At 35.3% G+C, this 21,387-nt stretch overlaps 2 protein-coding genes across 2 annotated transcripts in view; one reads left to right on the forward strand and one right to left on the reverse strand.

Moving 5' to 3' along the window:
- Nucleotides 1-1,567: 1,567 nt before the first annotated feature.
- Nucleotides 1,568-11,102, reverse strand: LOC123700911 (nucleolar complex protein 3 homolog). The gene is made up of 13 exons (XM_045648284.1): nt 10,960-11,102; nt 10,604-10,884; nt 10,156-10,349; nt 9,538-9,758; nt 8,787-8,952; nt 8,333-8,453; nt 7,748-7,961; nt 6,642-6,830; nt 5,877-6,058; nt 4,592-4,797; nt 4,136-4,308; nt 2,637-2,854; nt 1,568-1,775 (listed from the first exon to the last, which is right to left on the reverse strand). The coding sequence occupies exons 1-13, from the start codon at nt 10,963-10,965 to the stop codon at nt 1,589-1,591; spliced, it is 2,358 nt and encodes a 785-aa protein (XP_045504240.1). The 5' UTR covers nt 10,966-11,102; the 3' UTR covers nt 1,568-1,588.
- Nucleotides 11,103-11,411: 309 nt separating this feature from the next.
- LOC123701012 (regulator of G-protein signaling loco-like) overlaps nt 11,412-21,387 on the forward strand; it is a 79,224-nt gene continuing 69,248 nt past the window's right edge. The window contains exons 1-3 of the mRNA XM_045648420.1: nt 11,412-11,977; nt 13,327-14,837; nt 15,130-15,306. Of these exons, the coding sequence (XP_045504376.1) occupies nt 11,572-11,977; nt 13,327-14,837; nt 15,130-15,306 (2,094 nt within the window). The 5' untranslated portion in view covers nt 11,412-11,571. The remainder of the gene's footprint in view (nt 11,978-13,326; nt 14,838-15,129; nt 15,307-21,387) is intronic.

Genomic DNA, 21,387 nt, shown 5'->3' on the forward strand with positions numbered 1-21,387 from the left:
CCATCCTCGTACTTCAAGAAATATAATAAAAAAAGAATTTTCGAAATCGGTTCAGCCGTTCTCGAGTTATGCGCTTACCAACACATTTTGCGATTCATTTTTATATATAAGATTATCGCAAAGCTAAAAACAAAATTTATGCATACAATCTACATCCTAATTCATACATATTCATATACACGTGAAAATAGTTTGTAGCCCTGTGGCATCAAGTAGGTATTCTAAATTTTATGAAACTCAAACAAACTCGAACATTTATTTATTCAATGACTTCTTCTAGAAGAACTTTTGAATCGTCATCATAATACATTTTTAACATTTACCACCGAAATCACATACCCATTAGACACTTACGTTATAGATTTATAATTAGAAACGAAAACTATTCATCTTAGTTAGCTTAGTTTTATTACAATAAAATTTTCGATGTCGCATATATATCAATGAGAATATTTCTGACTCAAAACACAAAACTACCGAACGGGTTATAAATTATAATAAACCTAACAAACGACTAGGCTGGGATGTACCATCTAACTAGCAATAACAAACATGTTAAAATAACGGTTAGGAAAAATATGAGTTGCACCATTCGACAATACAAAATGAGATGCCATTTGACTTGAGATAACTGAACTGTGCTAAAAATACTGGTGCAACCCACTACCCTGTCACTGATATAGTTACTGTTAAATTTCACATTAATCTTAACTACATCTAAAATATTATGGATCAGCCAAGAATATGGTACTGTAACAGCTATCATTTATGGTGTGTTGATTAGTGATTTAAATGTGTATTTTTGTAAGTTCTAACAAAATTAATTTTGTATACATAAAAATATAGTTTGTGGCCATGTTTGCGTTTCTGGTAAGATATGCGGGTTAGAATTTCAACAGAAGTATATCGAGAATTTCGCCTGATCATCAAATTTTTCTATGGTTAACATTTTTTAAAATACATATTTTACATTACCTAGTTGATATTTTTAACTGAGTTTCTCAATAGATGGCGTCTTTTAGGCACATGGCGTAGAAAATAGAAATCAGTGCATGTTATGATTACAATTTTTCGAATCATTAGAACGTATTTATCTCAGAAATGGTGGCTCGTAGGAAAAAAGTATTGACATTTTGTATGGTTAATAATCGGTTCTTCGATTTTTGTACTAACTAATTTAATGATGAGTTTTTCAAAAAATTGCGAAAGTGTACTTTTTGAGGCAATTCACTTTTCGTAACTTTTTTCTAGCTATCGGATGATTGAGAATTTTTTATAAGATTATTTATATATTATTTTAATATGAGTGTTTTGAACAATCCTACTTTGAGGTGAATGCGAATGGTAGAACAGTCACTCCAATTTTTTGGTCTAATTTGACCGATTATATGTAAATCAGATATTTACTAATTTAATAAAATATTTTTGATTTTATCATACGAAGTGTTTAGACGTGTTTCTCACCTCTTCTAGATCTCTTCTTGTTAGATCTAAAGGACCAGGAAATAAATACATTCTATTGTTTTCAATGAATTTTTTAGTAAATGTATTAAATAAAACACACCAATCACGTTCAAACAAATTTATTTCATCTAACATTAGGCAGTTTCAAATCTACAGCTTCTTCCACACTAAGGCAGTGTTTGTACAAGTCTTGTTGTGCCCACGTGTGGTCGCGGCCTAACTTGCTCTTGGTGGAGGGGACGGGAGGGGGGATGGATGGCTTGAATGCCATCTGGGAACCGTCGTACTCGGAGTAGATTTGGAGAGAGGATCTGGAAATAAATAAAAATTAATAAAATTAGGTGTATATTATGATTTTCATCTTAATTAAAGAATATAATAGAATACAAAACACTTTATTGTACAATGCACACAAAAATAACATTTACAGAAATAATAACTTAAAATAAATGTACAATTCGGCGTCCTTAAAAGCGATCAACCTTGGTATATAGGAAAAATAAATCATTAATTGGATATAGGAAAAATTAATCTTAAAGATGTTTCTTTCAACGGATTTTGTTGTTATTATAAATAGAATTGAGTTTGTTCTTGAGAAAAAATGATGAATTTATTAAAATATTGAAAATTTCAGTTGTTTTTTTTTATGGTAAACATCTTATAACTATTCTGTCACATTTATTGAGAAATTATTTTCAGTTAGGTCGGCAATACCTTCACTAGGACTTTTTTGGGCAGATTCATGGGCAGTGGTGATTGCTCGCTAACGGGCGACCACCAGATCAATTGCCCACTTTTTAATAAATAAGTTATCAGAATTTTTATTTATTTTTAAACTACCCACAATTTCGTCAACTCCACGGGTAACTGCCCTTGTCCCAGTATTGCCATCGCCACTTTCCTCGTAGTAGGATAATAATGTCTAGCCAGTGATGCCAACTCAACTTAACACAAAGTTATCTACACTAATATTACAAAGAGGAAAACTTTGTTTGTTTGATTGTAATGAATAGGCTCATAAACTACTGGACCGATTTTGATGAAATTTGGCACAGACAATCTTTAGACCCTGAGAAAGAACATAGGCTACTTTTTATTGCAAAATATACCACGGGCGAAGCCTGGACGGACCGCTAGTCTGTAAATAAACACGTATTTCTCAAACTACCCACAATTTCGTCAACTCCACGGGTAACTGCCCTTGTCCCAGTACTGCTACCGCCACTTTCCTCGTTGTCGGATGATAATGTCTTGCCAGTGTTGCTAGTTCAAACAACGTAGCTGCGTGCGCGTTACAATGTTCTGGGGAGGGCACGTGCGGGTCGAAGCGGCCTGAACCCATCGTTTCTTCTGTATCGAGCAGGGAAGATACTGCTTTGTTTTGTGTGCACTGGAATTCAAGATACAAAAATATTAGTGATTTTGATTATGAAAAAAGGGTGGGATGTTTAAGTTACTTTAAATATAATATACTAGAGCTTCTATTAACTTGAAGGCTTAGATCATTAAGTAATGGATAACACTCACAGGCGCTTCCCCTTTCGCCGAGGTATAAGATTATTCGAATCGAAAAATCTTATGCTTTCATAAAAACTACATTGCGTAATCGATTACAAACACTCTGCGTATTCGTAAATCATCGAAAGGACGTCTGCGAGTGCTCCGCTAAAAATTCCGTTTTGTGCTGTCAAGTCTTGCAGAAACAAGTCAAACAGATCAAATATTTAAAAAGATGGAACAATCTTTCATTTGTAAGTATTTTTTTATTTTTTTTTACGTAAATATCTATTTAAATGCAATTTCTAATAATCGTCGATGTATCGTTTAGCGATATGAACAAGACAAATAATCGAGTCATGTTTACTCGATCATTGATGCGGCCTCACGAGACTATCATGGAAAGAAAATATACAAATTTAATCTTTATGAACTATGAGATAAAGTTGAATTTAAAACGCGATAATGAACCGCATTATTTACGAGACTATCTTGTAAAGAAATACAAATTCAATCTTTATGCTCTAAAAGATAAAGTTGAATTTAGAACGCGATATTGAACCGCACTCTCACGAGACTATCTTGGAATGAAATACAAATTTAATCTTCATGAACTTAGTGATAGAGTTGAATTTAAAAACTCGTCCCTTAAAAGGTCGTAAATTTTTACGACTTTCGTGACACAAATTATTTTTGTGAATGTGTTTCAATAGTGTGAGTTACCCTCCCCGCACCAAAATCAGCAGAAAGTTTAGTTAAAACATTTGCCAGCGTACTCCATCCATTACTTAATGATCTAAGCTTGAAGGGCTATCAAATAAGTTAACGGTAAAAGAGGTGACAAGTGGGGGAAGTGACGAAACGTGGCGACTGCGAGCAGAAAGGTGGGTAATCTGGAGGGGATTGCCTGTTTGCGCGACATTCTCGCACCCAGAACAAGCTTAGCGCTTGCTGAACGTTATACATACAGTACACAGTACACAGTGTACACTACACCACTACACAGTACGCAGTGTACACTACACAGTACGCAGTGTACACTACACAGTACGCAGTGTACACTACACAGTACGCATTGTACACTACACAGTACGCAGTGTACACTACACAGTACACAGTGTACACTACACAGTACACAGTGTACAATACACAGTACACAGTACACAGCACCCACCAGCGTGTGCAGCGTGTGCAGCGCGGCGAGTGCGGCGTGGTGCGGCAGCTGCGTCGCCAGCGTGCCCAAACGCTTGCTGAACGCTTGCACAACTGAACGGGATATACGTCGGGCTCGAGCACACACAGCATTGATGGCTTCTAACACCAGCCGGATTTCTGACTCGTCTGATGCTGAAAAATCATAAAAAAAAATTAACAATGCAAAACCATGAAGCAAAAACCAGCGTAAAGAGAGAAGTAGGCATAGATCACTAAGCAATCAGCTAAGTAAAAAAAAAAATTTTATGGGACCAATTCGACACCATCCCGCATCGAACAAAAAAAGAATCACGTAAATCGGTTCAGAAACCTCGGAGTAATCTGCGTACATACATACAAAAAAAAAACATACCAGCCGAATTGATAACCTCCTCCTTTTTTTTGAAGTCGGTTAAAAAAACAGTATGCATCTCACCCGCATGCACCTCCAGAACCGCCGCATATAAGTACGCGTGGAAGTGTCCCGGGTCCACATTGAGCGCGTCCGCCGACGCGAGCAGAGCTAGCGCGGTGCGCACGCAGCGTAACCGCGAACTGCGGGGAACTAGCTCGTCGCGAACTAGTGCGCCGAGTATGGCCACTAGATCGCTGTAGTACTCGAGGTTGATGACGTGCGCGAATCTGTTTGAGTTAGAAATAACTGCTAATGAAGTTACAATTTGGAAATACAAGAAATATTGCAATAACTGCAATTAATAATGTTTCAGAACAAAATTAGCATTACTGCAATAACTGCAAAAGCAAAAGTTTAATGTAATTATAATCACTGTAATAATTGCAAATTATATTACATACATGTAAAATAAAATTAGAATTGCTGCAATAGCTACAAATTATGTTACAAGTAAAACAAAATTAGGGTTGCTGCAATAATTGCAAATAAAATAACAGGTAAAACTAAAGTAGGATTGCTGCAATAATTGCAAATTAAGTTACAGATAAAACAAAAGCAGGATTGTGGCAATAATTGCAGATGAAGTTACAGATAAAACAAAAGCAGGATTGTGGCAATAATTGCAGATGAAGTGTTACAGGTAAAACAAAAGCAGGATTGTGGCAATAATTGCAGATGAAGTTACAGGTAAAACAAAAGCAGGATTGTGGCAATAATTGCAGATGAAGTTACAGGTAAAACAAAAGCAGGATTGTGGCAATAATTGCAGATGAAGTTACAGGTAAAACAAAAGCAGGATTGTTGCAATAATTGCAGATGAAGTTACAGGTAAAACAAAAGCAGGATTGTGGCAATAATTGCAGATGAAGTTACAGGTAAAACAAAAGCAGGATTGTTGCAATAATTGCAGATGAAGTTACAGGTAAAACAAAAGCAGGATTGTGGCAATAATTGCAGATGAAGTTACAGGTAAAACAAAAGTAGGATTGTTGCAATAATTGCAGATGAAGTTACAGGTAAAACAAAAGTAGGATTGCTGCAATAATTGCAAATGAAATAACAGGTAAAACAAAAGTAGGATTGTTGCAATAATTGCAAATGAAATAACAGGTTAAACAAAAGTAGGATTATTGCATTAACTGAAAATGAAGTCAATAACCAGCGTATTTGAAAATAGGGAGATTGTTTTTTTTTTTTTTTTTTTTACTATTAAGACCTCAGTCCACTGTACCAATTTATAAAGCTATTTAACCGACTGAAAGCAATTTTTTTATAAATTTCTATGTCAAATCAAATAACAACTTACTTAGCTAGCCCCTGTAACACAGCATTAAGCAGCTGCGATCTAGGAGCGGTTTTCAACAACCGGAAGTAGATGTGGAAGGCGAGTTTAGTCACTTCCGTCAGTTGTTTGAGCCGCGCCGCTTCGTTCTCTTTAGCTTCCGTTTCCAGTAACTCTTTTTCTACTTCTTTGAGTTTTTTTGCACGCTGAAAATTAACATTATGTTAAAGTAGCACCTAAAATCAAGCTTTTTATAACTTTTTTGTGTCTATATATTTAAATGCTCGGTGAAAAACGGCAGAAAAATCTTTGTGAGACACAAGTTTGAGCATCTAACCTCTTGTTAAGATAGTTCATCAGTTGCATAGAAACAAGAAAATTTACTATCCCATACCTGCTGCTATTTTTGTGTAAGTAATCTTCTTGAAAATCTATCTGATTATTAATATTATGTATTAAACATTATTTGACCGCCTCCTTGGTACAGTGGTTGACGCGTGAGCGTAGAACCGAGGGGTCCTGGGTTCGATTCCCGGTGGAGACGAAGAAAAAAAAATGTCTCGGTCTGGCAGGACATAGAAGGCTGATCACCTACTTGTCCCTAAAGAAAATCGATCAGTGAAACAGATGTATGCATAATGCATCTGCCCCTTACCTCACTACGGGGACACGGGACTTCACTATAAACATTATTTGTTTCTTCATTGCTTAAAAAACAAATACTAACCAAACTTATCTTACTCTATAGAAACTTTCTCAAACCACCACAAATACATTAACGATACCAACCTTCTTCTCCTTCTTAGATAAGTTAACAATACGTTTCTTATGTTTTTCCTCCTGTTTTTTCTTCAATTTCAACTCATTTTCCTCATCCAAATGCACATGTTCTATTCTCAAGGAAAGTAAACAGTCTAAAGCGCTCGGCTGCAAGTTCTCACCGCGACGCTTTACAAGCTGGTTTATGAGACGCACTATCTGTAAAAAATGGTAATAGTTTAGAATATAAGGTGGTAATAGTTTAGAACATAAGGTTAAATAGGCTAAAAGGACGATAAAATTAAGTGTTTGAAACAAAAATGATAATAGTAAAAAAAAAGTAAAAAATTTAATGGATTTACCACGTATTTTATTACATGAAGTCGTATAGACGGACATAACGACAAAAATCTCTACACGCATTTTTTTATGCACCCAATCTGGAATCTTTTTATTTAGTACTTTATTTAGCTTTCCACCCGCGGCATCGCCCGCGCAGTCAAAGAAAAACCCGCATAGTTCCCGTTCCAGTGGGATTTCCGGGATAAAACCTATCCTATGTCCTTTCTCGGGTATCAAAATATCTCTATACCAAATTTCATGCAAATTGGGTCAGTAGTTAAGGCGTGATTGAGTAACAGACAGACAGACAGTTACTTTCGCATTTATAATATTAGTATGGATATGAAGTCGTAACAAATTATTGCCACTGATAATTTCTACCATTTGTTGATGTGAGTGATGTTAATACATTTTATAATAGTTTTCTTTTATAGTTTAATAACTGATATTAACAACCTAAAGATATTTTTTTGCGTCAATCATAACTTATCCAATTTCTTTTACAATAAAACCGGTATTATTTCTAATTTAAATAGTCTCCACCTTTCACTCAACAAGATGTGCCTACCAATATATTGTATAACTATGTCAGCATTATTTGTGAAACCATATTAGGATTCGAAACCGATCTGCGAATCCAGCGGCCAGTCGCTAACCAACCAACCAACGTCTCAAAATAATCAATGTAATATCATTTATATATAAATATATATATATTCTTCTAATTGCCTTTTTATTCAATAACCACCAACATAACAGGCAAAAAGAGAACCCATATAAAAAGCAATACTCACTGACAATGTAACATCCCCCTTCGTATCTTCTTTAAACACATTAGAACAGCACTCCGTCACAATGTTCCTTGCTTCCGGGATCCTGCTATCAAGGAACGGTATCACACTCTGTGCTATGTTAGTGGAGTAGTTGAAGTTCGGTTTGGCTTCGAGGAGACTGCACATGGATCGGAGCGATATGAGTCCTAGGTTGGTGGTGGAGACATCTGGTTTTCTGGAATTTATTGCTTGTTTAATTTTTTTTAAATTTCCAAATGAATTTCAAAAGGAGCAGTTTGTGACAATAAATGAATTCTATTCTAGTTACATAAAAACAGACAACAAACAATAATAAGATTAAACATTCTACTTTTTATTAACGCTTTTGCTTTTTATGATCAAATTGAATATGGCGACCAAATTGGCTGGTAGAAAGTTATATAAATTGTAGTAAAAATAGTTAAGCAAATAGTTTACAAAAAATAATTGCCGAAGTGGGTAAAAAATATATAGATAACCTTAGATTAGTAGTATGTAGTAAGTATTTTTTTTATTTTTATTTTGAACTGTAAATTTAAGCTAGTATGAAGTTTATAAGGCACTCACCGATTATCACCTTTCTTCCTTCTCAAAACCGACGTCGCCTTTTCGATTCTCACTAGGTATCTCTTGTAAAATTCGAGTAGTTCTTTTTCAAATTTGTACAGCGCTAATGTGTCCTTTTTCACTATAAAGTTAATATAAAATTAAGCATATTTATTATCATATTTCAAACTTAGGAATATTCCATTTTTTCTTGATTAAATTATTTTTTTTGTGGATCTATGAAAAACAAATTATAATGCTGGTTATTGCTTTCCTACAAAAATCTCGTATAAAATCATAACAATAACGTTATTTATAAAAAATTCAATGCACATCTATCAAATTTTAAGCGTTGTTTTGCCCATAATTCATAGCATACGTATAATAATTATTTTTAAACTGTCATACACAAATAAATAATTGTTTAAGTGTTCAATAAAATTTAATTATCATTATAGCTGCAGCTTTGACTCACATTTAACATCAGTATAGTCCTGATGTCTGATCCTGTACTCCGGCAGGATGTCCCTGAACACCTCGGCTGCGGAGACAGTTGCTAGCTTCCGAACTGACAGCAGGTTCAACGAACCATCCTTTAGTTTTTCCTCCATTAGGTATAGGATTGGGTATAGGTTCTTTAGCTGGAATATGAGAAAGTAATCACTCAATAAATTTATAATTATGTGGGAAATAAGTGTTTAATGTACATATTTAGTTTAAAAAATATTCAACGATTGTTGCAGTACTTATTTTTTATTAGGTAAACTTTAAATATTAAGTAGGTAGGCAGTTATCTACTATAAAAATAAGTTGGGTTTACAGCTAGCTCCGTGTTCAATATAATAATGCGTTCCGGGTGTTAATGGGGCTGCCCCGTTAATGCAGCGCATCAGGGATGTTTGCAGAAGCTCATATAGACTGTTTTTACGCTACAATGCGAAAGAGATGCACATCCCTGGTGCGCCGTGTGCCGGACAGCCCCAATGTAATCATGCGCTGTATAGCGAGTCGGCTCGACTGCTGGTATGTAAACCACTGCTGCAAACTGTCTGCTTCCATGATAGCTTTGTAGCGGTGGAGTGCATTTCTAGCAGACATAATAAATTGTATTTTTACTAACATAATTTTTAAGTTATTAATTATTGTTACTAACAAAATGAGTCCTAGTTACTTGAATAAATTCATATATTCATAGTATAAAACTTTACATATCAATTTAAACCCACCTTCTTCTCCGGACTCTCAAGTAGCGACGAGCACAGGGCTCCAATCCGCAGCTTCTCGTGCCTCAACTTATCACGTCTCGCAGCCAGCAGCTCGACGGCCGTCACCACACCCTCACCATCCTCTTCACCAGGATCCATGCCGGAGTCTGATGCTGTTTCTTCTTCATCATCTTCCATTTCTATTTCTTGCTCGACGTCTGATTTTTCTTCATTGTCCGACACTGAAAGTGTTTGTGTTAAATATTATATTTAAAGCAAATGTCTGATATTCCAATATTCAATACTAATTTCTATGCATCAAAGAAAAGGAAATATAAAAATAAAATAAGTGAAATTTACTTTGACATATATAAAAACATAAATTTTATTATAATTAGCTTGTAACCTTTTAATGTTTGTGACAAAGCATTTCACTTTTATCCCTTCACATTAACAATCATACCCAGTAGATTGCTTTAATTAAATAGTAATTTAGCTTTTATAAAAGTCATGAAATGAGTGTTAAAAAAATATCTTTCAAATCACAATTTAGCAGATAAATAAGTGAAAGTTTGTTTGATTGATTTTCCTTTTAAAAAAATTATAATAATTTTTTGACTTAGCTATTGTCAAACTCACTTTCAACTTCCTCTGCCCGCTCCTGCAGTCCTTCCTTAGTTTTGATCGGCAGCAACGGCCGCATCTTCTTCACAGGCCTCTCAGCCATCTCCTGTTCATACTTCTCTTCAACGTCACTAGCACTTTCAGCCCCACTGTCACCACCAGCTGGCTTTTGTGCCTTTTCTCTACCTCGCTTCCTTTTCTTACTTTGACTATAAAGTTAAAAATATTTGTAAAGTTAAATAGAGCTTTTATCATCTGTATACTTAATAAATATAGACAAGAAAATATGACAAGACAAAAGCTTTCCTCTTATTACATTGTTTCGGTAGTTGTGTATTGAACCATGTTTAAATCAGTTTACAGTTAGCTTTACCAATCAGTTTCTATTAATTTAAAATGCTGAGAACTGTTATAATTTGTTAAAGTAATAGATACAATATTATATTGTTGAAGTATAATGTACCTTTTAGCCGGTTCCTCTGCAGGGACGTTAGAGAGCAATTGTGGCTGTTTAGCAAGACGGCTCATAATATATTGCTGCTCTTCTTCATCTAACATGTCCGCCCATTCATTGCTTGACGATTCGCTATCACTACTGTACTCCGGCGGCATTTGCGTGTGCTGCTTATTTTTTGCCTGTGTCTTCGGCTTATGGCGCTGAAGCTTCAATTTTCCAGCCTTCTTCATCTTGTTCGTTGTGTGGTTGGTCCTCTTAATTTTACTAATCTTTATCTTCCCTTTTTTCTGTAAAACATTTTTAAAATAAGAACGAAAAACTTATCCGTGAATGTGAATAGTAAAAACATTGGATATACTTACCGCCATTGTGAAGAATTTGTTTAAAACTTATATAACCTTATAGAATTTTATTTACAGGGGATAATAATTATTGTCCTTAATCCTTTATCTTTAAAATTAAAATTTACAGAAGCAGAAACCGCATGTTTCTGTTATGACGTGATATGTCTGCAGTGATAGTTTTTAAAATTGACCACGGCGTGTGACTTTGACAAAAAAGGAAGCTTACAGCTTTCGTTCAATAACTAATGTAATACTTTTAATAATTTTAAAGAATAATTTAATTACATTGATACCTGAGGAAAATATTTGTCCGGATTATAGAAATAATCCTAAATACACAAATTTAAAACTAACAGATATATTTCTATCTACCTTTACACACGTACAAAAAGTTCAGAAAGAAAAACCAGACAAACCAGTTTCTAAACGAATTCAAACTTTCTAAATGTCAAGTCAGTTACAAAGACCTCGAAACTTTCTTGCGTTTTTAAATTCAAGTTTTTCTAGTTTTCTAGCTTTAGATGTGACAGATGAAATGCATGAATTATGTGTAGTGAACGTTATAAAATTAAATGTTAAAGATTGAGTGAAATGCTATTGATGCGACGGTAATTCTAAACAAAATAAACGATGGTGCCTCAGCAGCAAAGGCGAAGGCGTCGACGGGCAGTTTTGTCGCGAAATGCTGAAAAAAGGGTGGTTGTTGCGAGAGGCGCTGGTGGCTTTGGTTTTACGATAGCAGGACAGCGGCCGTGTGTAGTTTCAGCGGTTGCGACGAGTGGTCCCGCTGAAAGAGCGGGTTTGCGAACTGGTGATGCGTTGATAGCCGTGGATGGGACGAGTGTCGCTCGGTCGCCTCACGCGTCCGTGGCTCGTATGATAGCGGCCGCTGACGGGCCGATAGCTCTGACTGTGGCTCCAAGGGAATCACCTCCAACCGATACTGAGGACACAGAGCCTGAAGAACGTGCAAGAACACGCAGGCGGTACCCTCCTCCCCGCCGGAGGCCACAGCCTGCAGTGTTGCATCACCCAGGTACATATTATTCATTATTCAGATAAATAATCGTAGATTTGGCAGAGGTGTAGTTTGGTGCTTCATTAAATTACTAATAACATTACTTTTAACAATTTTGTTAACATTTTATATTCCAAGAAAGTTTTGTTCTATTTATTGTTTGAAGAATACAAAAACTTGTGAGGTAGAAATAATTGTTATCAGCAAAGTTTGATAACAATGTATACAACAAATAGTAAAAACATATGAGAGAAAGTTATTAACTTAAATAAATTAATGACTTTATACTGATATATTCTTATGATCTTTATCTACATTAATATAAATTTAAACTATCTATAATTTAATGTTATTTTTCAGAGAGCATAGCAAAAGGAAGTTAATAGGTATGTGAGTGACGTAACAATTTATTTTTGTACTCACATTGCACTGTTTGTTTGTTTGTTTGCCACATATCACTGAAATATTGTTACAGACAAGCATTTGTATTATATTTAGTTCATGTGTACCTATTAACTATTAATTTAAAACTAATTCCTTATTTTTAATGGTTCGCCATTAATGTTCACTGCTTTAACTGCACTGCATAAATTGTATGTATTTCACTCGAAAACCATTTTTTATATCCTTATTTACCTACCTACCTATTTTCAAATCCCAAGGTTTGAATTTAAATCTATGTAATATTGTTTCTTTTACACATCAATAATTCTGCTTAATAAATTATTGTTGGATGGTTGCTTAAACTGATTTTTAAGTCTATTTGTTGCATTAGATTTTTTTTTAAATTATAATTACCATACAAAGTGTCTTATAATAACTAGAATTATCAATCCTTACTAACTCAAAAGGTAACAAAAAATATTAGAATTTAGAAACAAATGTTTCTTTCAAGCCTGCTTGTTTTCTCTTAACCAACACTGTACAGTGTGCTTTACTTTTAAACCTTGTTTAGATATAATAAGTACCACTTAAATAATGGGAACTTCATTTAGCCATGAAATTCGTTTAGCCTATGGCCACTAACAATCTAATTTGTATTTTAAATAATGCTTGTGTATGTACTGTGTACCACAAAATTAAGTGTAAACTGACTATTTTATTATAATTTAACTTGAAAAGGCCCTTTTTTTCTTGTAACTAATGTAAGTACACATATAATTTCCAGAATTAATTTGGTTTATTACTGATTTCTGTTTTTATATTAAAATTTTATATGAATAAAACTTAAATTTACTTACATCAAATAAATGAATGGCATAACTTTTTTTCGTAATAAAATATAAGATGGATTCTCCATATAAAGGTAACATGATTAACACATACATATATTATGTTCTACATACATTTTTTATTATATATTACAGGTTGTCATGCAGCACCCAGTACATCTGGAATCACGGAAATTTTGCAAAACTTGAGTCGCGCTCAACTGGCGCCCAACCAAGCCGCGCGTCTAGAATGTCGAGCAGTTGTTGGATACTTAGGGACGATAGAGACCCCGCAAGCCGCCGCCAGTGGTGCGCCTGAAAACGTACGAAATGCTGTAAGAAAGCTTCGACAAGAGAGAAGAGCAGCTACACCCGTGCTCCTATCAGTTCTTCCTAACGCCCTTTTACTCCGACGTCCTTCAGGACAAGTTCTTGCCCAGTATCAGCGAGAGAGAATAGTTTACGCCGGTTGTGGTTCTGACGCCGATAGACGATTCTTCGGTCTAGTGACATCTGCAGAAATAACAGACTTGGAAGCTGAAGCATCGCACTCCAGTCACGTGTTTGTGGTCGATCCAAGAGTGGCGGAACATGAGGCCCACCTCAGTAGAGCGCGGGAATTTCAAATTGCCTGTACAAGAGATCCAGTTGCAGAAAGATGTTTAGAGTTTCCACCGTCTGCTGAATATGTAGTTGGCGTGATACGAGGAATGTATTCTCTTCCACCTGACGATTGTTCAAGTCCTGCATTACAACAGATATCAAAATTAGCAGTGAAAGGTGACAGCCCAGCTTTAGGAAATTTCTCTAGAGGCAATCGACCCGTGTTTAGACCGTTGCGCGAAAGAAGACCGTGTAGACATGAAGAAGTAAGAATGGAACCGGAATTTGTAGCTAATTCTCCGCAGCCAAGTAATCATAGCGAAATAACAACCACATCAAGTAACAGTGACTCTGGTATCGGGTTCCACAATGATTGTAGGAACATTGCAGATAGAATTCTGGTGGTCGATTTCGCCAACCAACCAGCGCCTGGACGGTTTCGGCAGGATATGCCCAGAAGGCCTCTTGGTTTAGTCGGTTGTAGCAGCTTCGACGCTGACGGATCATTTCTTTCAAACACCACACCTGTAGTGGATGGATTTAATGGTCAGGGCAGACCATTGAATTTGGACGATGTTATCTTGAACGCGAATGATCTCGCGCGACACGTCAGTCCGCGCAATGAAGACGATAACTATAATTACAACAATATTTACGGAAATGTACCATCCAGCTCTCGATATAATGGTGTTGTTTACGATCAGGTTTACACAGAGAACGAAGGGCATTACGAGTTTATACCGCAAAACTTGGATATGGATGAAATAGATAGAGTAGCTGAGACGTTTAACTCTGTAGAAATATATGAAGAGCAGGCGCGACATCCTGACTACCATTCGAACGAATCTGTTGAGAATGTGACGGTTATATCTGGTACAAGTAAAGTGAGTGTGGACTCTGTGTCGGTGTATTCCTCAAGGAGTCATGAAGAAGCTAGGCCATCTAGAAGGAAACATTTGCAAGCGTCTTTAGATGATATGCTGGTTCTTGGTATGCGCGATCCTCAACCCGCTGAGGATAAGGATGAAGGGAAGTTCTTACACCCTGCAAATGTAAAGTGTAAGGTTAGTATTTTTTATTAATTGTTATTTTAGTAGTTATTACGTTGTTCATATAATATTTCGTTGTCATTTATCAATGTATGTGTTACGCTCAGAGACTGAAACCGCTCATTTAACGAAAAATTTTGCTCACAACGCGTCGTGGTCACAGTAAAAGATCCACAATGGGAAATTCGTGTTATGGCTCTAATGAAGACGCTCACGACACGTTGTAGTTCGTGTAGATATCCGAAACAATAACAAATCCTAGATAATAAATTACCTGGACATTACACTTTGAAAACCTCGTCCACAGGTGCGCAAATCGCTCAAGCCGCTGAACATAATATCGAAAACGAAGCACATACTGACAGGCAAGAGTGAAAAGTCAAAAGACGGTAGACGGCGGTCTCTTAGCGCGGGCGCGGATGTGTCGCAGCCTGATGACGCACTACCGGCTGCTGCCAGCGAGCCTGACTTGAGAGATACGCAGGTTAGTGACGTCGTGAGTTTAGTTGGTGACGTCACGTGACCCCCGCGTGGGTCGGTGACGTCACATCGACCGAGAAGTGATTTTAAGGGTGCTTTTTCAACAGAGATGTGCTATGCAGCTATGCTGTGAAATATGCGACCGTTTCGACGAGCTATGTGATGTATAAATTGTGTCTTATAGGTATCGATAGGCTCCGCTCTGCACATAGCTACACCTCTATCGACCATTCATAATCGACTCTGTCCCTATAAAAAACATATCTGAATTGAATCTCCTGTAACTTAACAATGTAGTGAATTAATTAAACCTTTTTCTCTTGTTGGCGAGTTTCAGAGACAAACAATTTAGGCTACAAAACAAAATATGATTTTTATGACTTCAACATCTACATCAGGTTTGCAAGCGTTTTTCAACAAGATATCGTAGCTCTTTATTTTGTAATCTAAGTCGTAGCTTACCATAATAAGATATTTTATAACTCGTGAAGCTATATTTTTTACCGTTTTAACGTCGTCAATAAGATTACAACTGCCGTATTGAAGAAGACTTTCACATAATTATGTTTTATCAATTGGCCGTAGATAACCAAAAAGGATCCAACCCACAAAATGTTACTTTTGAGTTATTGAAGTTTGAAGTTTAACCTGTGTTTGTTCATATAAAGACTTGCTTGTGTTAATTGCTTCTTAAGGAAAAGTGTGTGTGTCAATGTATATTTTATTCTTACAAACAAATTTTATTGAATTTAGTTTTATTTCTTGAAATATTCAGCTAAATGTGTGTTAGGATCCTTTTTGATAAAACCTATTTTCAATTATGATAAGTGAATTTTCATTTCGCAAAAACGATTCAAAGTAGCTAATTGCTACTAAGATCCTTATTTTTTTTTAATTTCATAAATAAAACAACTAACTTTCAATTTTTTTTTTCATTTTTTATATAAAACATATTAATTCTATCCGATTTACTATTCTTCTTCGTGTGCGAAGTCCGGTTCACCGCCATATCTACATCGACATGAAGTCTTGGATTACCCCCTTGGATTGATTTATAGAAATCCAGGCAGTATTTAGATAAATAGTCAAAGATTGACTCCAAATCGTCTAATTGGGCTTTTCTTTAACATTTGTCCATAGTCATTGAAAATCATTATTAGATACCTCCGAAGATTTACCTTTCGAGCCCGCCCATACATACAACTTTTGCATCGACTAAACTGATCTGTCGAGCTGTATTCTCCTATTGAATTCAACATGACTAAACTGTTTAGTCGATGGAGGTGCGCATACAATCGATTTCAGTCTTAATAATTTATATCCCCAACAAACCTTACAGTCTTCTATAGGCAATTCTTGAATGAAGGTAATAAAGATCACATGAGCGGGTGATCGATAGTTGTGCGAGTAATTTTTTTTTTGTTACTTCGACATATTCGTCAGCTTCGTAAATTTTTTCAGGTATTTTGAAAGTGCTTCTATTTTCGATAAATCGGTATAAAAAAGGCAAAGATGTGTGACCCGATCAAGATACTTGGAGTGTGAACTTAATGCATGCCTAACGCCTCAAGCTTTAAATACATAATATTCAGTCTATCCAAATGTTCTGAATCGTTTTTGTTATTAAACCAGTATACATTTCTACAAAATTCAGTTTAACAAAAGAGATCCATGCTTTCTGAATCTTTTTAGTGATTTATCTATTGCATCATAATATCATAAAAATTAAATATCTAAAAGGATCCACATGCTTTGGATTTTTTTAAACATTTTAGTTTTGTGTTAGTTTCTTAGACTGAGCGTTTTACAATATGATCCAAGAAGAATGGATCGTTTTTACGAAACTAAAATATGGCTTCTCCATACATGTGGGTTGGTACCCAGTGTCAATTTAACGTCAAAATATTCATATTTTACTTGGATTGTTTTTGCTAATCGAAAATATAGACCTAGACGAGCAGTTTGGTATATTTAACTCATTTTCGGTCATGTTGTGGGTTGGATCCTTTTTGCTTATCTACGGCCAATTGCACGATGTTTTTATGTCTCTGTTTGGCTAACGGTGGTAAAACTTCTCATGAGTTAAAATCACTTTGAGTGATGTGAACGCACTGTATAACAATGTAAAGTGTTATTCATCAATGTATATATGTATACTAGATTGTATTGAATTACATAACAGTGATAATACATAGCTTAGGTTGTAGCTTTCACGTATGCGATGAAATATTATAATGTATATTGTATAGGTACTTAATCTTATAAAACTACAACAAAAAAAAAACTGCGCACAACAAAAAATTCAACATATAATTTTAAATATTTTAACTTGAAACATTGGTAATTAATTATTTCATTTCGACAAATATATTTTAAAAAATAAAATAAAATAGAAAATTACTACTACTTTTTCATACATAGTTACCGTATCCGTATATCAATCACTAGCGGTCCGCCCCGGCTTCGCCCGTGGTTCATATTTCGCGATAAAATGTAGCCTATGTTCTTTCTCAGGGTCCTAAAGATTGTCTGTGCCAAATTTCATCTAAATCGGTTGAGAGGTTTAAGCGGGAAAGCGTAACAGACATATAGAGAGAGATACTTTCGCATTTATAATATTAAGTAGGGGTTAATCTTTATTTAGCTGCATAATATCAAATACGCCGTAGTGTTATAGAATTATCTATATCTATCGGTATTAGAAGTTAAATTTCACGTTACCTCATATTACTTATATTCCAAACACTAGCTGCTCCGCGCGGTTTCACCCCCGTGGCTCCACCCCTGTTGGTCGTAGCGTGATGATTTGCCTATAATATAGCCTATAACCTTCCTCGATAAATGGGCCGCCACTTGCGTGATTATTTTCTTCTGATCGATCATTTTCCAGTATGAATAGTGTACATAAATAATTAGCTGTGCCCCGCAGTTTCACCCGCATTGCTCCACTCCTGTTGGTCTGGCTCACCTTTCTCGATAAATGGGCTATCTAACACCGAAAGAATTTTTCAAATCGGACCAGTAGTTCCCGAGATTAGCGCGTTCAAACAAACAAACAAACTCTTCAGCTTTATAATATTAGTACTTATAGATCAACTAACATTGTATACTATTGCTACATTTCAAATAAAGTACATATACAATATGTATTTATAGGTTTCCCAATCTTTATCTTATCAATGCAAGGGCCGCTAAATATAACTCGGAAGGTCGGTTGTGTTTGATTTTTTCTTTAACATGTATTTATTTGGTTCATGCATGTTTATCTTTTTGTAAATAGAGTTAATTCTTAGCGTTATTGGTGTAAAGGCAATATAGAAGCGGTTAAGTTTTGTTTAGTTCATAGCAGACTAGCTTACCGCCCGCGGCTTCACCCGCGCCTTCGAAGAAAAACCCGCATAGTTCCCGTGGGATTTCCGGGATTGAACTTTCCCGGGATAAAAAGTACTTTCTCGGGTATCAATATATCTCCATACCAAATTTCATGAAAATTGTTTCAATAGCTTAGGCGTGATTGAGTAACAGACAGACAGACAGAGTTACTTTCGCATCTATACATATAATAAATCTGTAGAAGGGTCAATTCTGTACATTGAAAATATTAAAAAAATAAATAGCAGGGGGTGTTACTGGATCGATACCAAACCCAAATATGTGATTAAAAAAATTTTTGTCTGTCTGTCTGTCTGTCTGTCTGTATGTGAAGACATCACGTGAAAACTACCGGTTCGATTTCGATGAAACTTGGTATAATTATACCTTATTATCCTGGGCGTAAAATAGGATACTTTTTATCCTGGAAAAATCCGTAGAAAAAAAATAATCTTAATTTTTCAGTTATCCATAGACGTTGTTCTGTAGAACCGCGAACACACGTTGCGTATTATTATAGGCCTAGCCGTATTTGGGTCAGATAGATATTATTTATAAGATGTCATTATCAGATTTACTCAAAATGGAGAAATAAACCATCCACGCGAAGACCGACATCCGCGCGGACGGAGTCGCGGGCGGAAGCTAGTTTATAATATTAGTATGGATATATTTAAGATGAACTTAATTTTATTGCTGCAGAAACAACTGTTATTCTGATCGGATATTCTTTAAGATGTAGTATGCAGTTATGTAGACGTCTGTGTCCGGCTCCCGAAAGACGCAGACATATTTTTTGTTTTGTTATTAGTAGAAATAGAACCGAGGTCCTTGGTCACTAACAAAGAGGCAATAATTGATACATAAGAAGTTAGGGGACGTTATAATTTCATAGTGAATTATGTACTTAAGTATTTAATTTTATCCCAATCATATATGCGAAATATTTCTGATTAATATGATACTATAGTATATTAATAGAAACAATGCACTAAATGGTTCGAAGGTAACTCCATTGTGGTCTGACCGTCTGGCCATGTCAATTGCTATTGTTCTCTGTACCTAGGTACTATAAATAGCTTATACTAAAATTAAGGACAATGTAGCTTCCTAGTGTCAATGAATTTTTAATTAATCGTCAGGGAACCCCAGGGAATTCTGAACGTGAAATATAATAACATTTCTTTTAATTAATCTATACTAATATATCAAATACTACTAAATAAAGCTGATGAGTTTGTCTGTTTGAACGCGCTAATCTCAGGAACTACAGGTCGGATTTGAAAAATTCTTTCGGTGTTAGATAGCCCATTTTATCGTGGAAGGCATGGGCTATCATCACGCTAAGACCAACATGTACGGAGCAATGCGGGTGAAACCGCGGGGAACAGCTAGTTCATAATATAGGTAGATAATAAATATTGTACTGGATAAATTAAAGTCACTTCTGCAAAACTGCGTTATAAATTTAGCCCGCTCGTCAATAAGTATAAACCAAAGTGTCAATCCTAAAGGTCTATTTGTAACTATGTATTTACAAATGTATAGAAATGGGTCAATAAATGGTTAAACGATGTAGCAGAGGCGTCGGATTGATCGTTGTATCGAGGCCGGCGCGTGACCTAAATTTCGTAGACGAAGATATCAACAAGTCGCTGTTTTATTGTTTCATAAATATGTTTGCGAAATTGGGAACGGTGTGCTAATAGAGCATAAATTATATTTTGCCTAACAAAATAGGCAAAATAGCCTATTTTGTTAACCTTTTTAATCCTATATAGCATTTCTTGGGTGAAGAAAAAATGTCAGGATCGTCTCCTGATTATATTTTTGTTGCAAAAAATATTCTTATTTTGGAATATTTTTTGCTAAAAATAAAAGTTCGGGATTACGTTTAAAGCTCATTATGCTACTAAGTTCTATAGTTTGGTACTTCTGAATTACAAACAGAGATAGTCTAAAAAGGTTTTTAACTATTTCTCAAATTACTATTGCGTTTAAAGAAAAAAAGCTTGTTAATTTAAACACCCTCTGTCATATCCACCTATCCATTTTATCTATATTATTTATTACTAGCTTCCGCCCGCGACTCCGTCCGCGCGGAAAAATTAAGATTTATTTTTTTCTACGTATTTTTTCGGGATAAAAAGTATCCTATTTTATGCCCAGGATAATAAGGTATAATTATACCAAGTTTCATAAAATCGAACCGTTAGTTTTCACGTGATGCCTGAACATATAGACAGACAGACAGACAGACAGACAAAAATTTTTTAATCACGTATTTGGGTTTTGTATCGATCCAGTAACACCCTCTGCTATTTATTTTTTCAATATTTTCAATGTACAGAATTGACCCTTCTACAGATTTATTATATGTATAGATACCTAATACAATATTTGCGTTTCTATAAATAGACGAACGACGAACGTCCATGAAGCCAAAACATTGACACCAAAGCAAAGTGTAAAGTGTTTACGTACAAATGTAAGTAAACGGTCACGAATTCATTTGTGATAATGTTAGTGCTTATTAACTATGGTATATTTTTCCATAAACATGTTGACTATTTGACCGGTAATATATTTTGCAAGGTACCTAGATATATTCGGAAATAACTTGACGCGTTGCTAATTTAATATTCTGTTCTATATCTATGTTTATTCTGAACATATTAATACAATTTTCAAAGGGTTTTTGGTGAATTTTATG

This window comes from Colias croceus, chromosome 20 (assembly GCF_905220415.1).
Source record: "Colias croceus chromosome 20, ilColCroc2.1".
Taxonomy (NCBI): domain Eukaryota; kingdom Metazoa; phylum Arthropoda; class Insecta; order Lepidoptera; family Pieridae; genus Colias; species Colias croceus.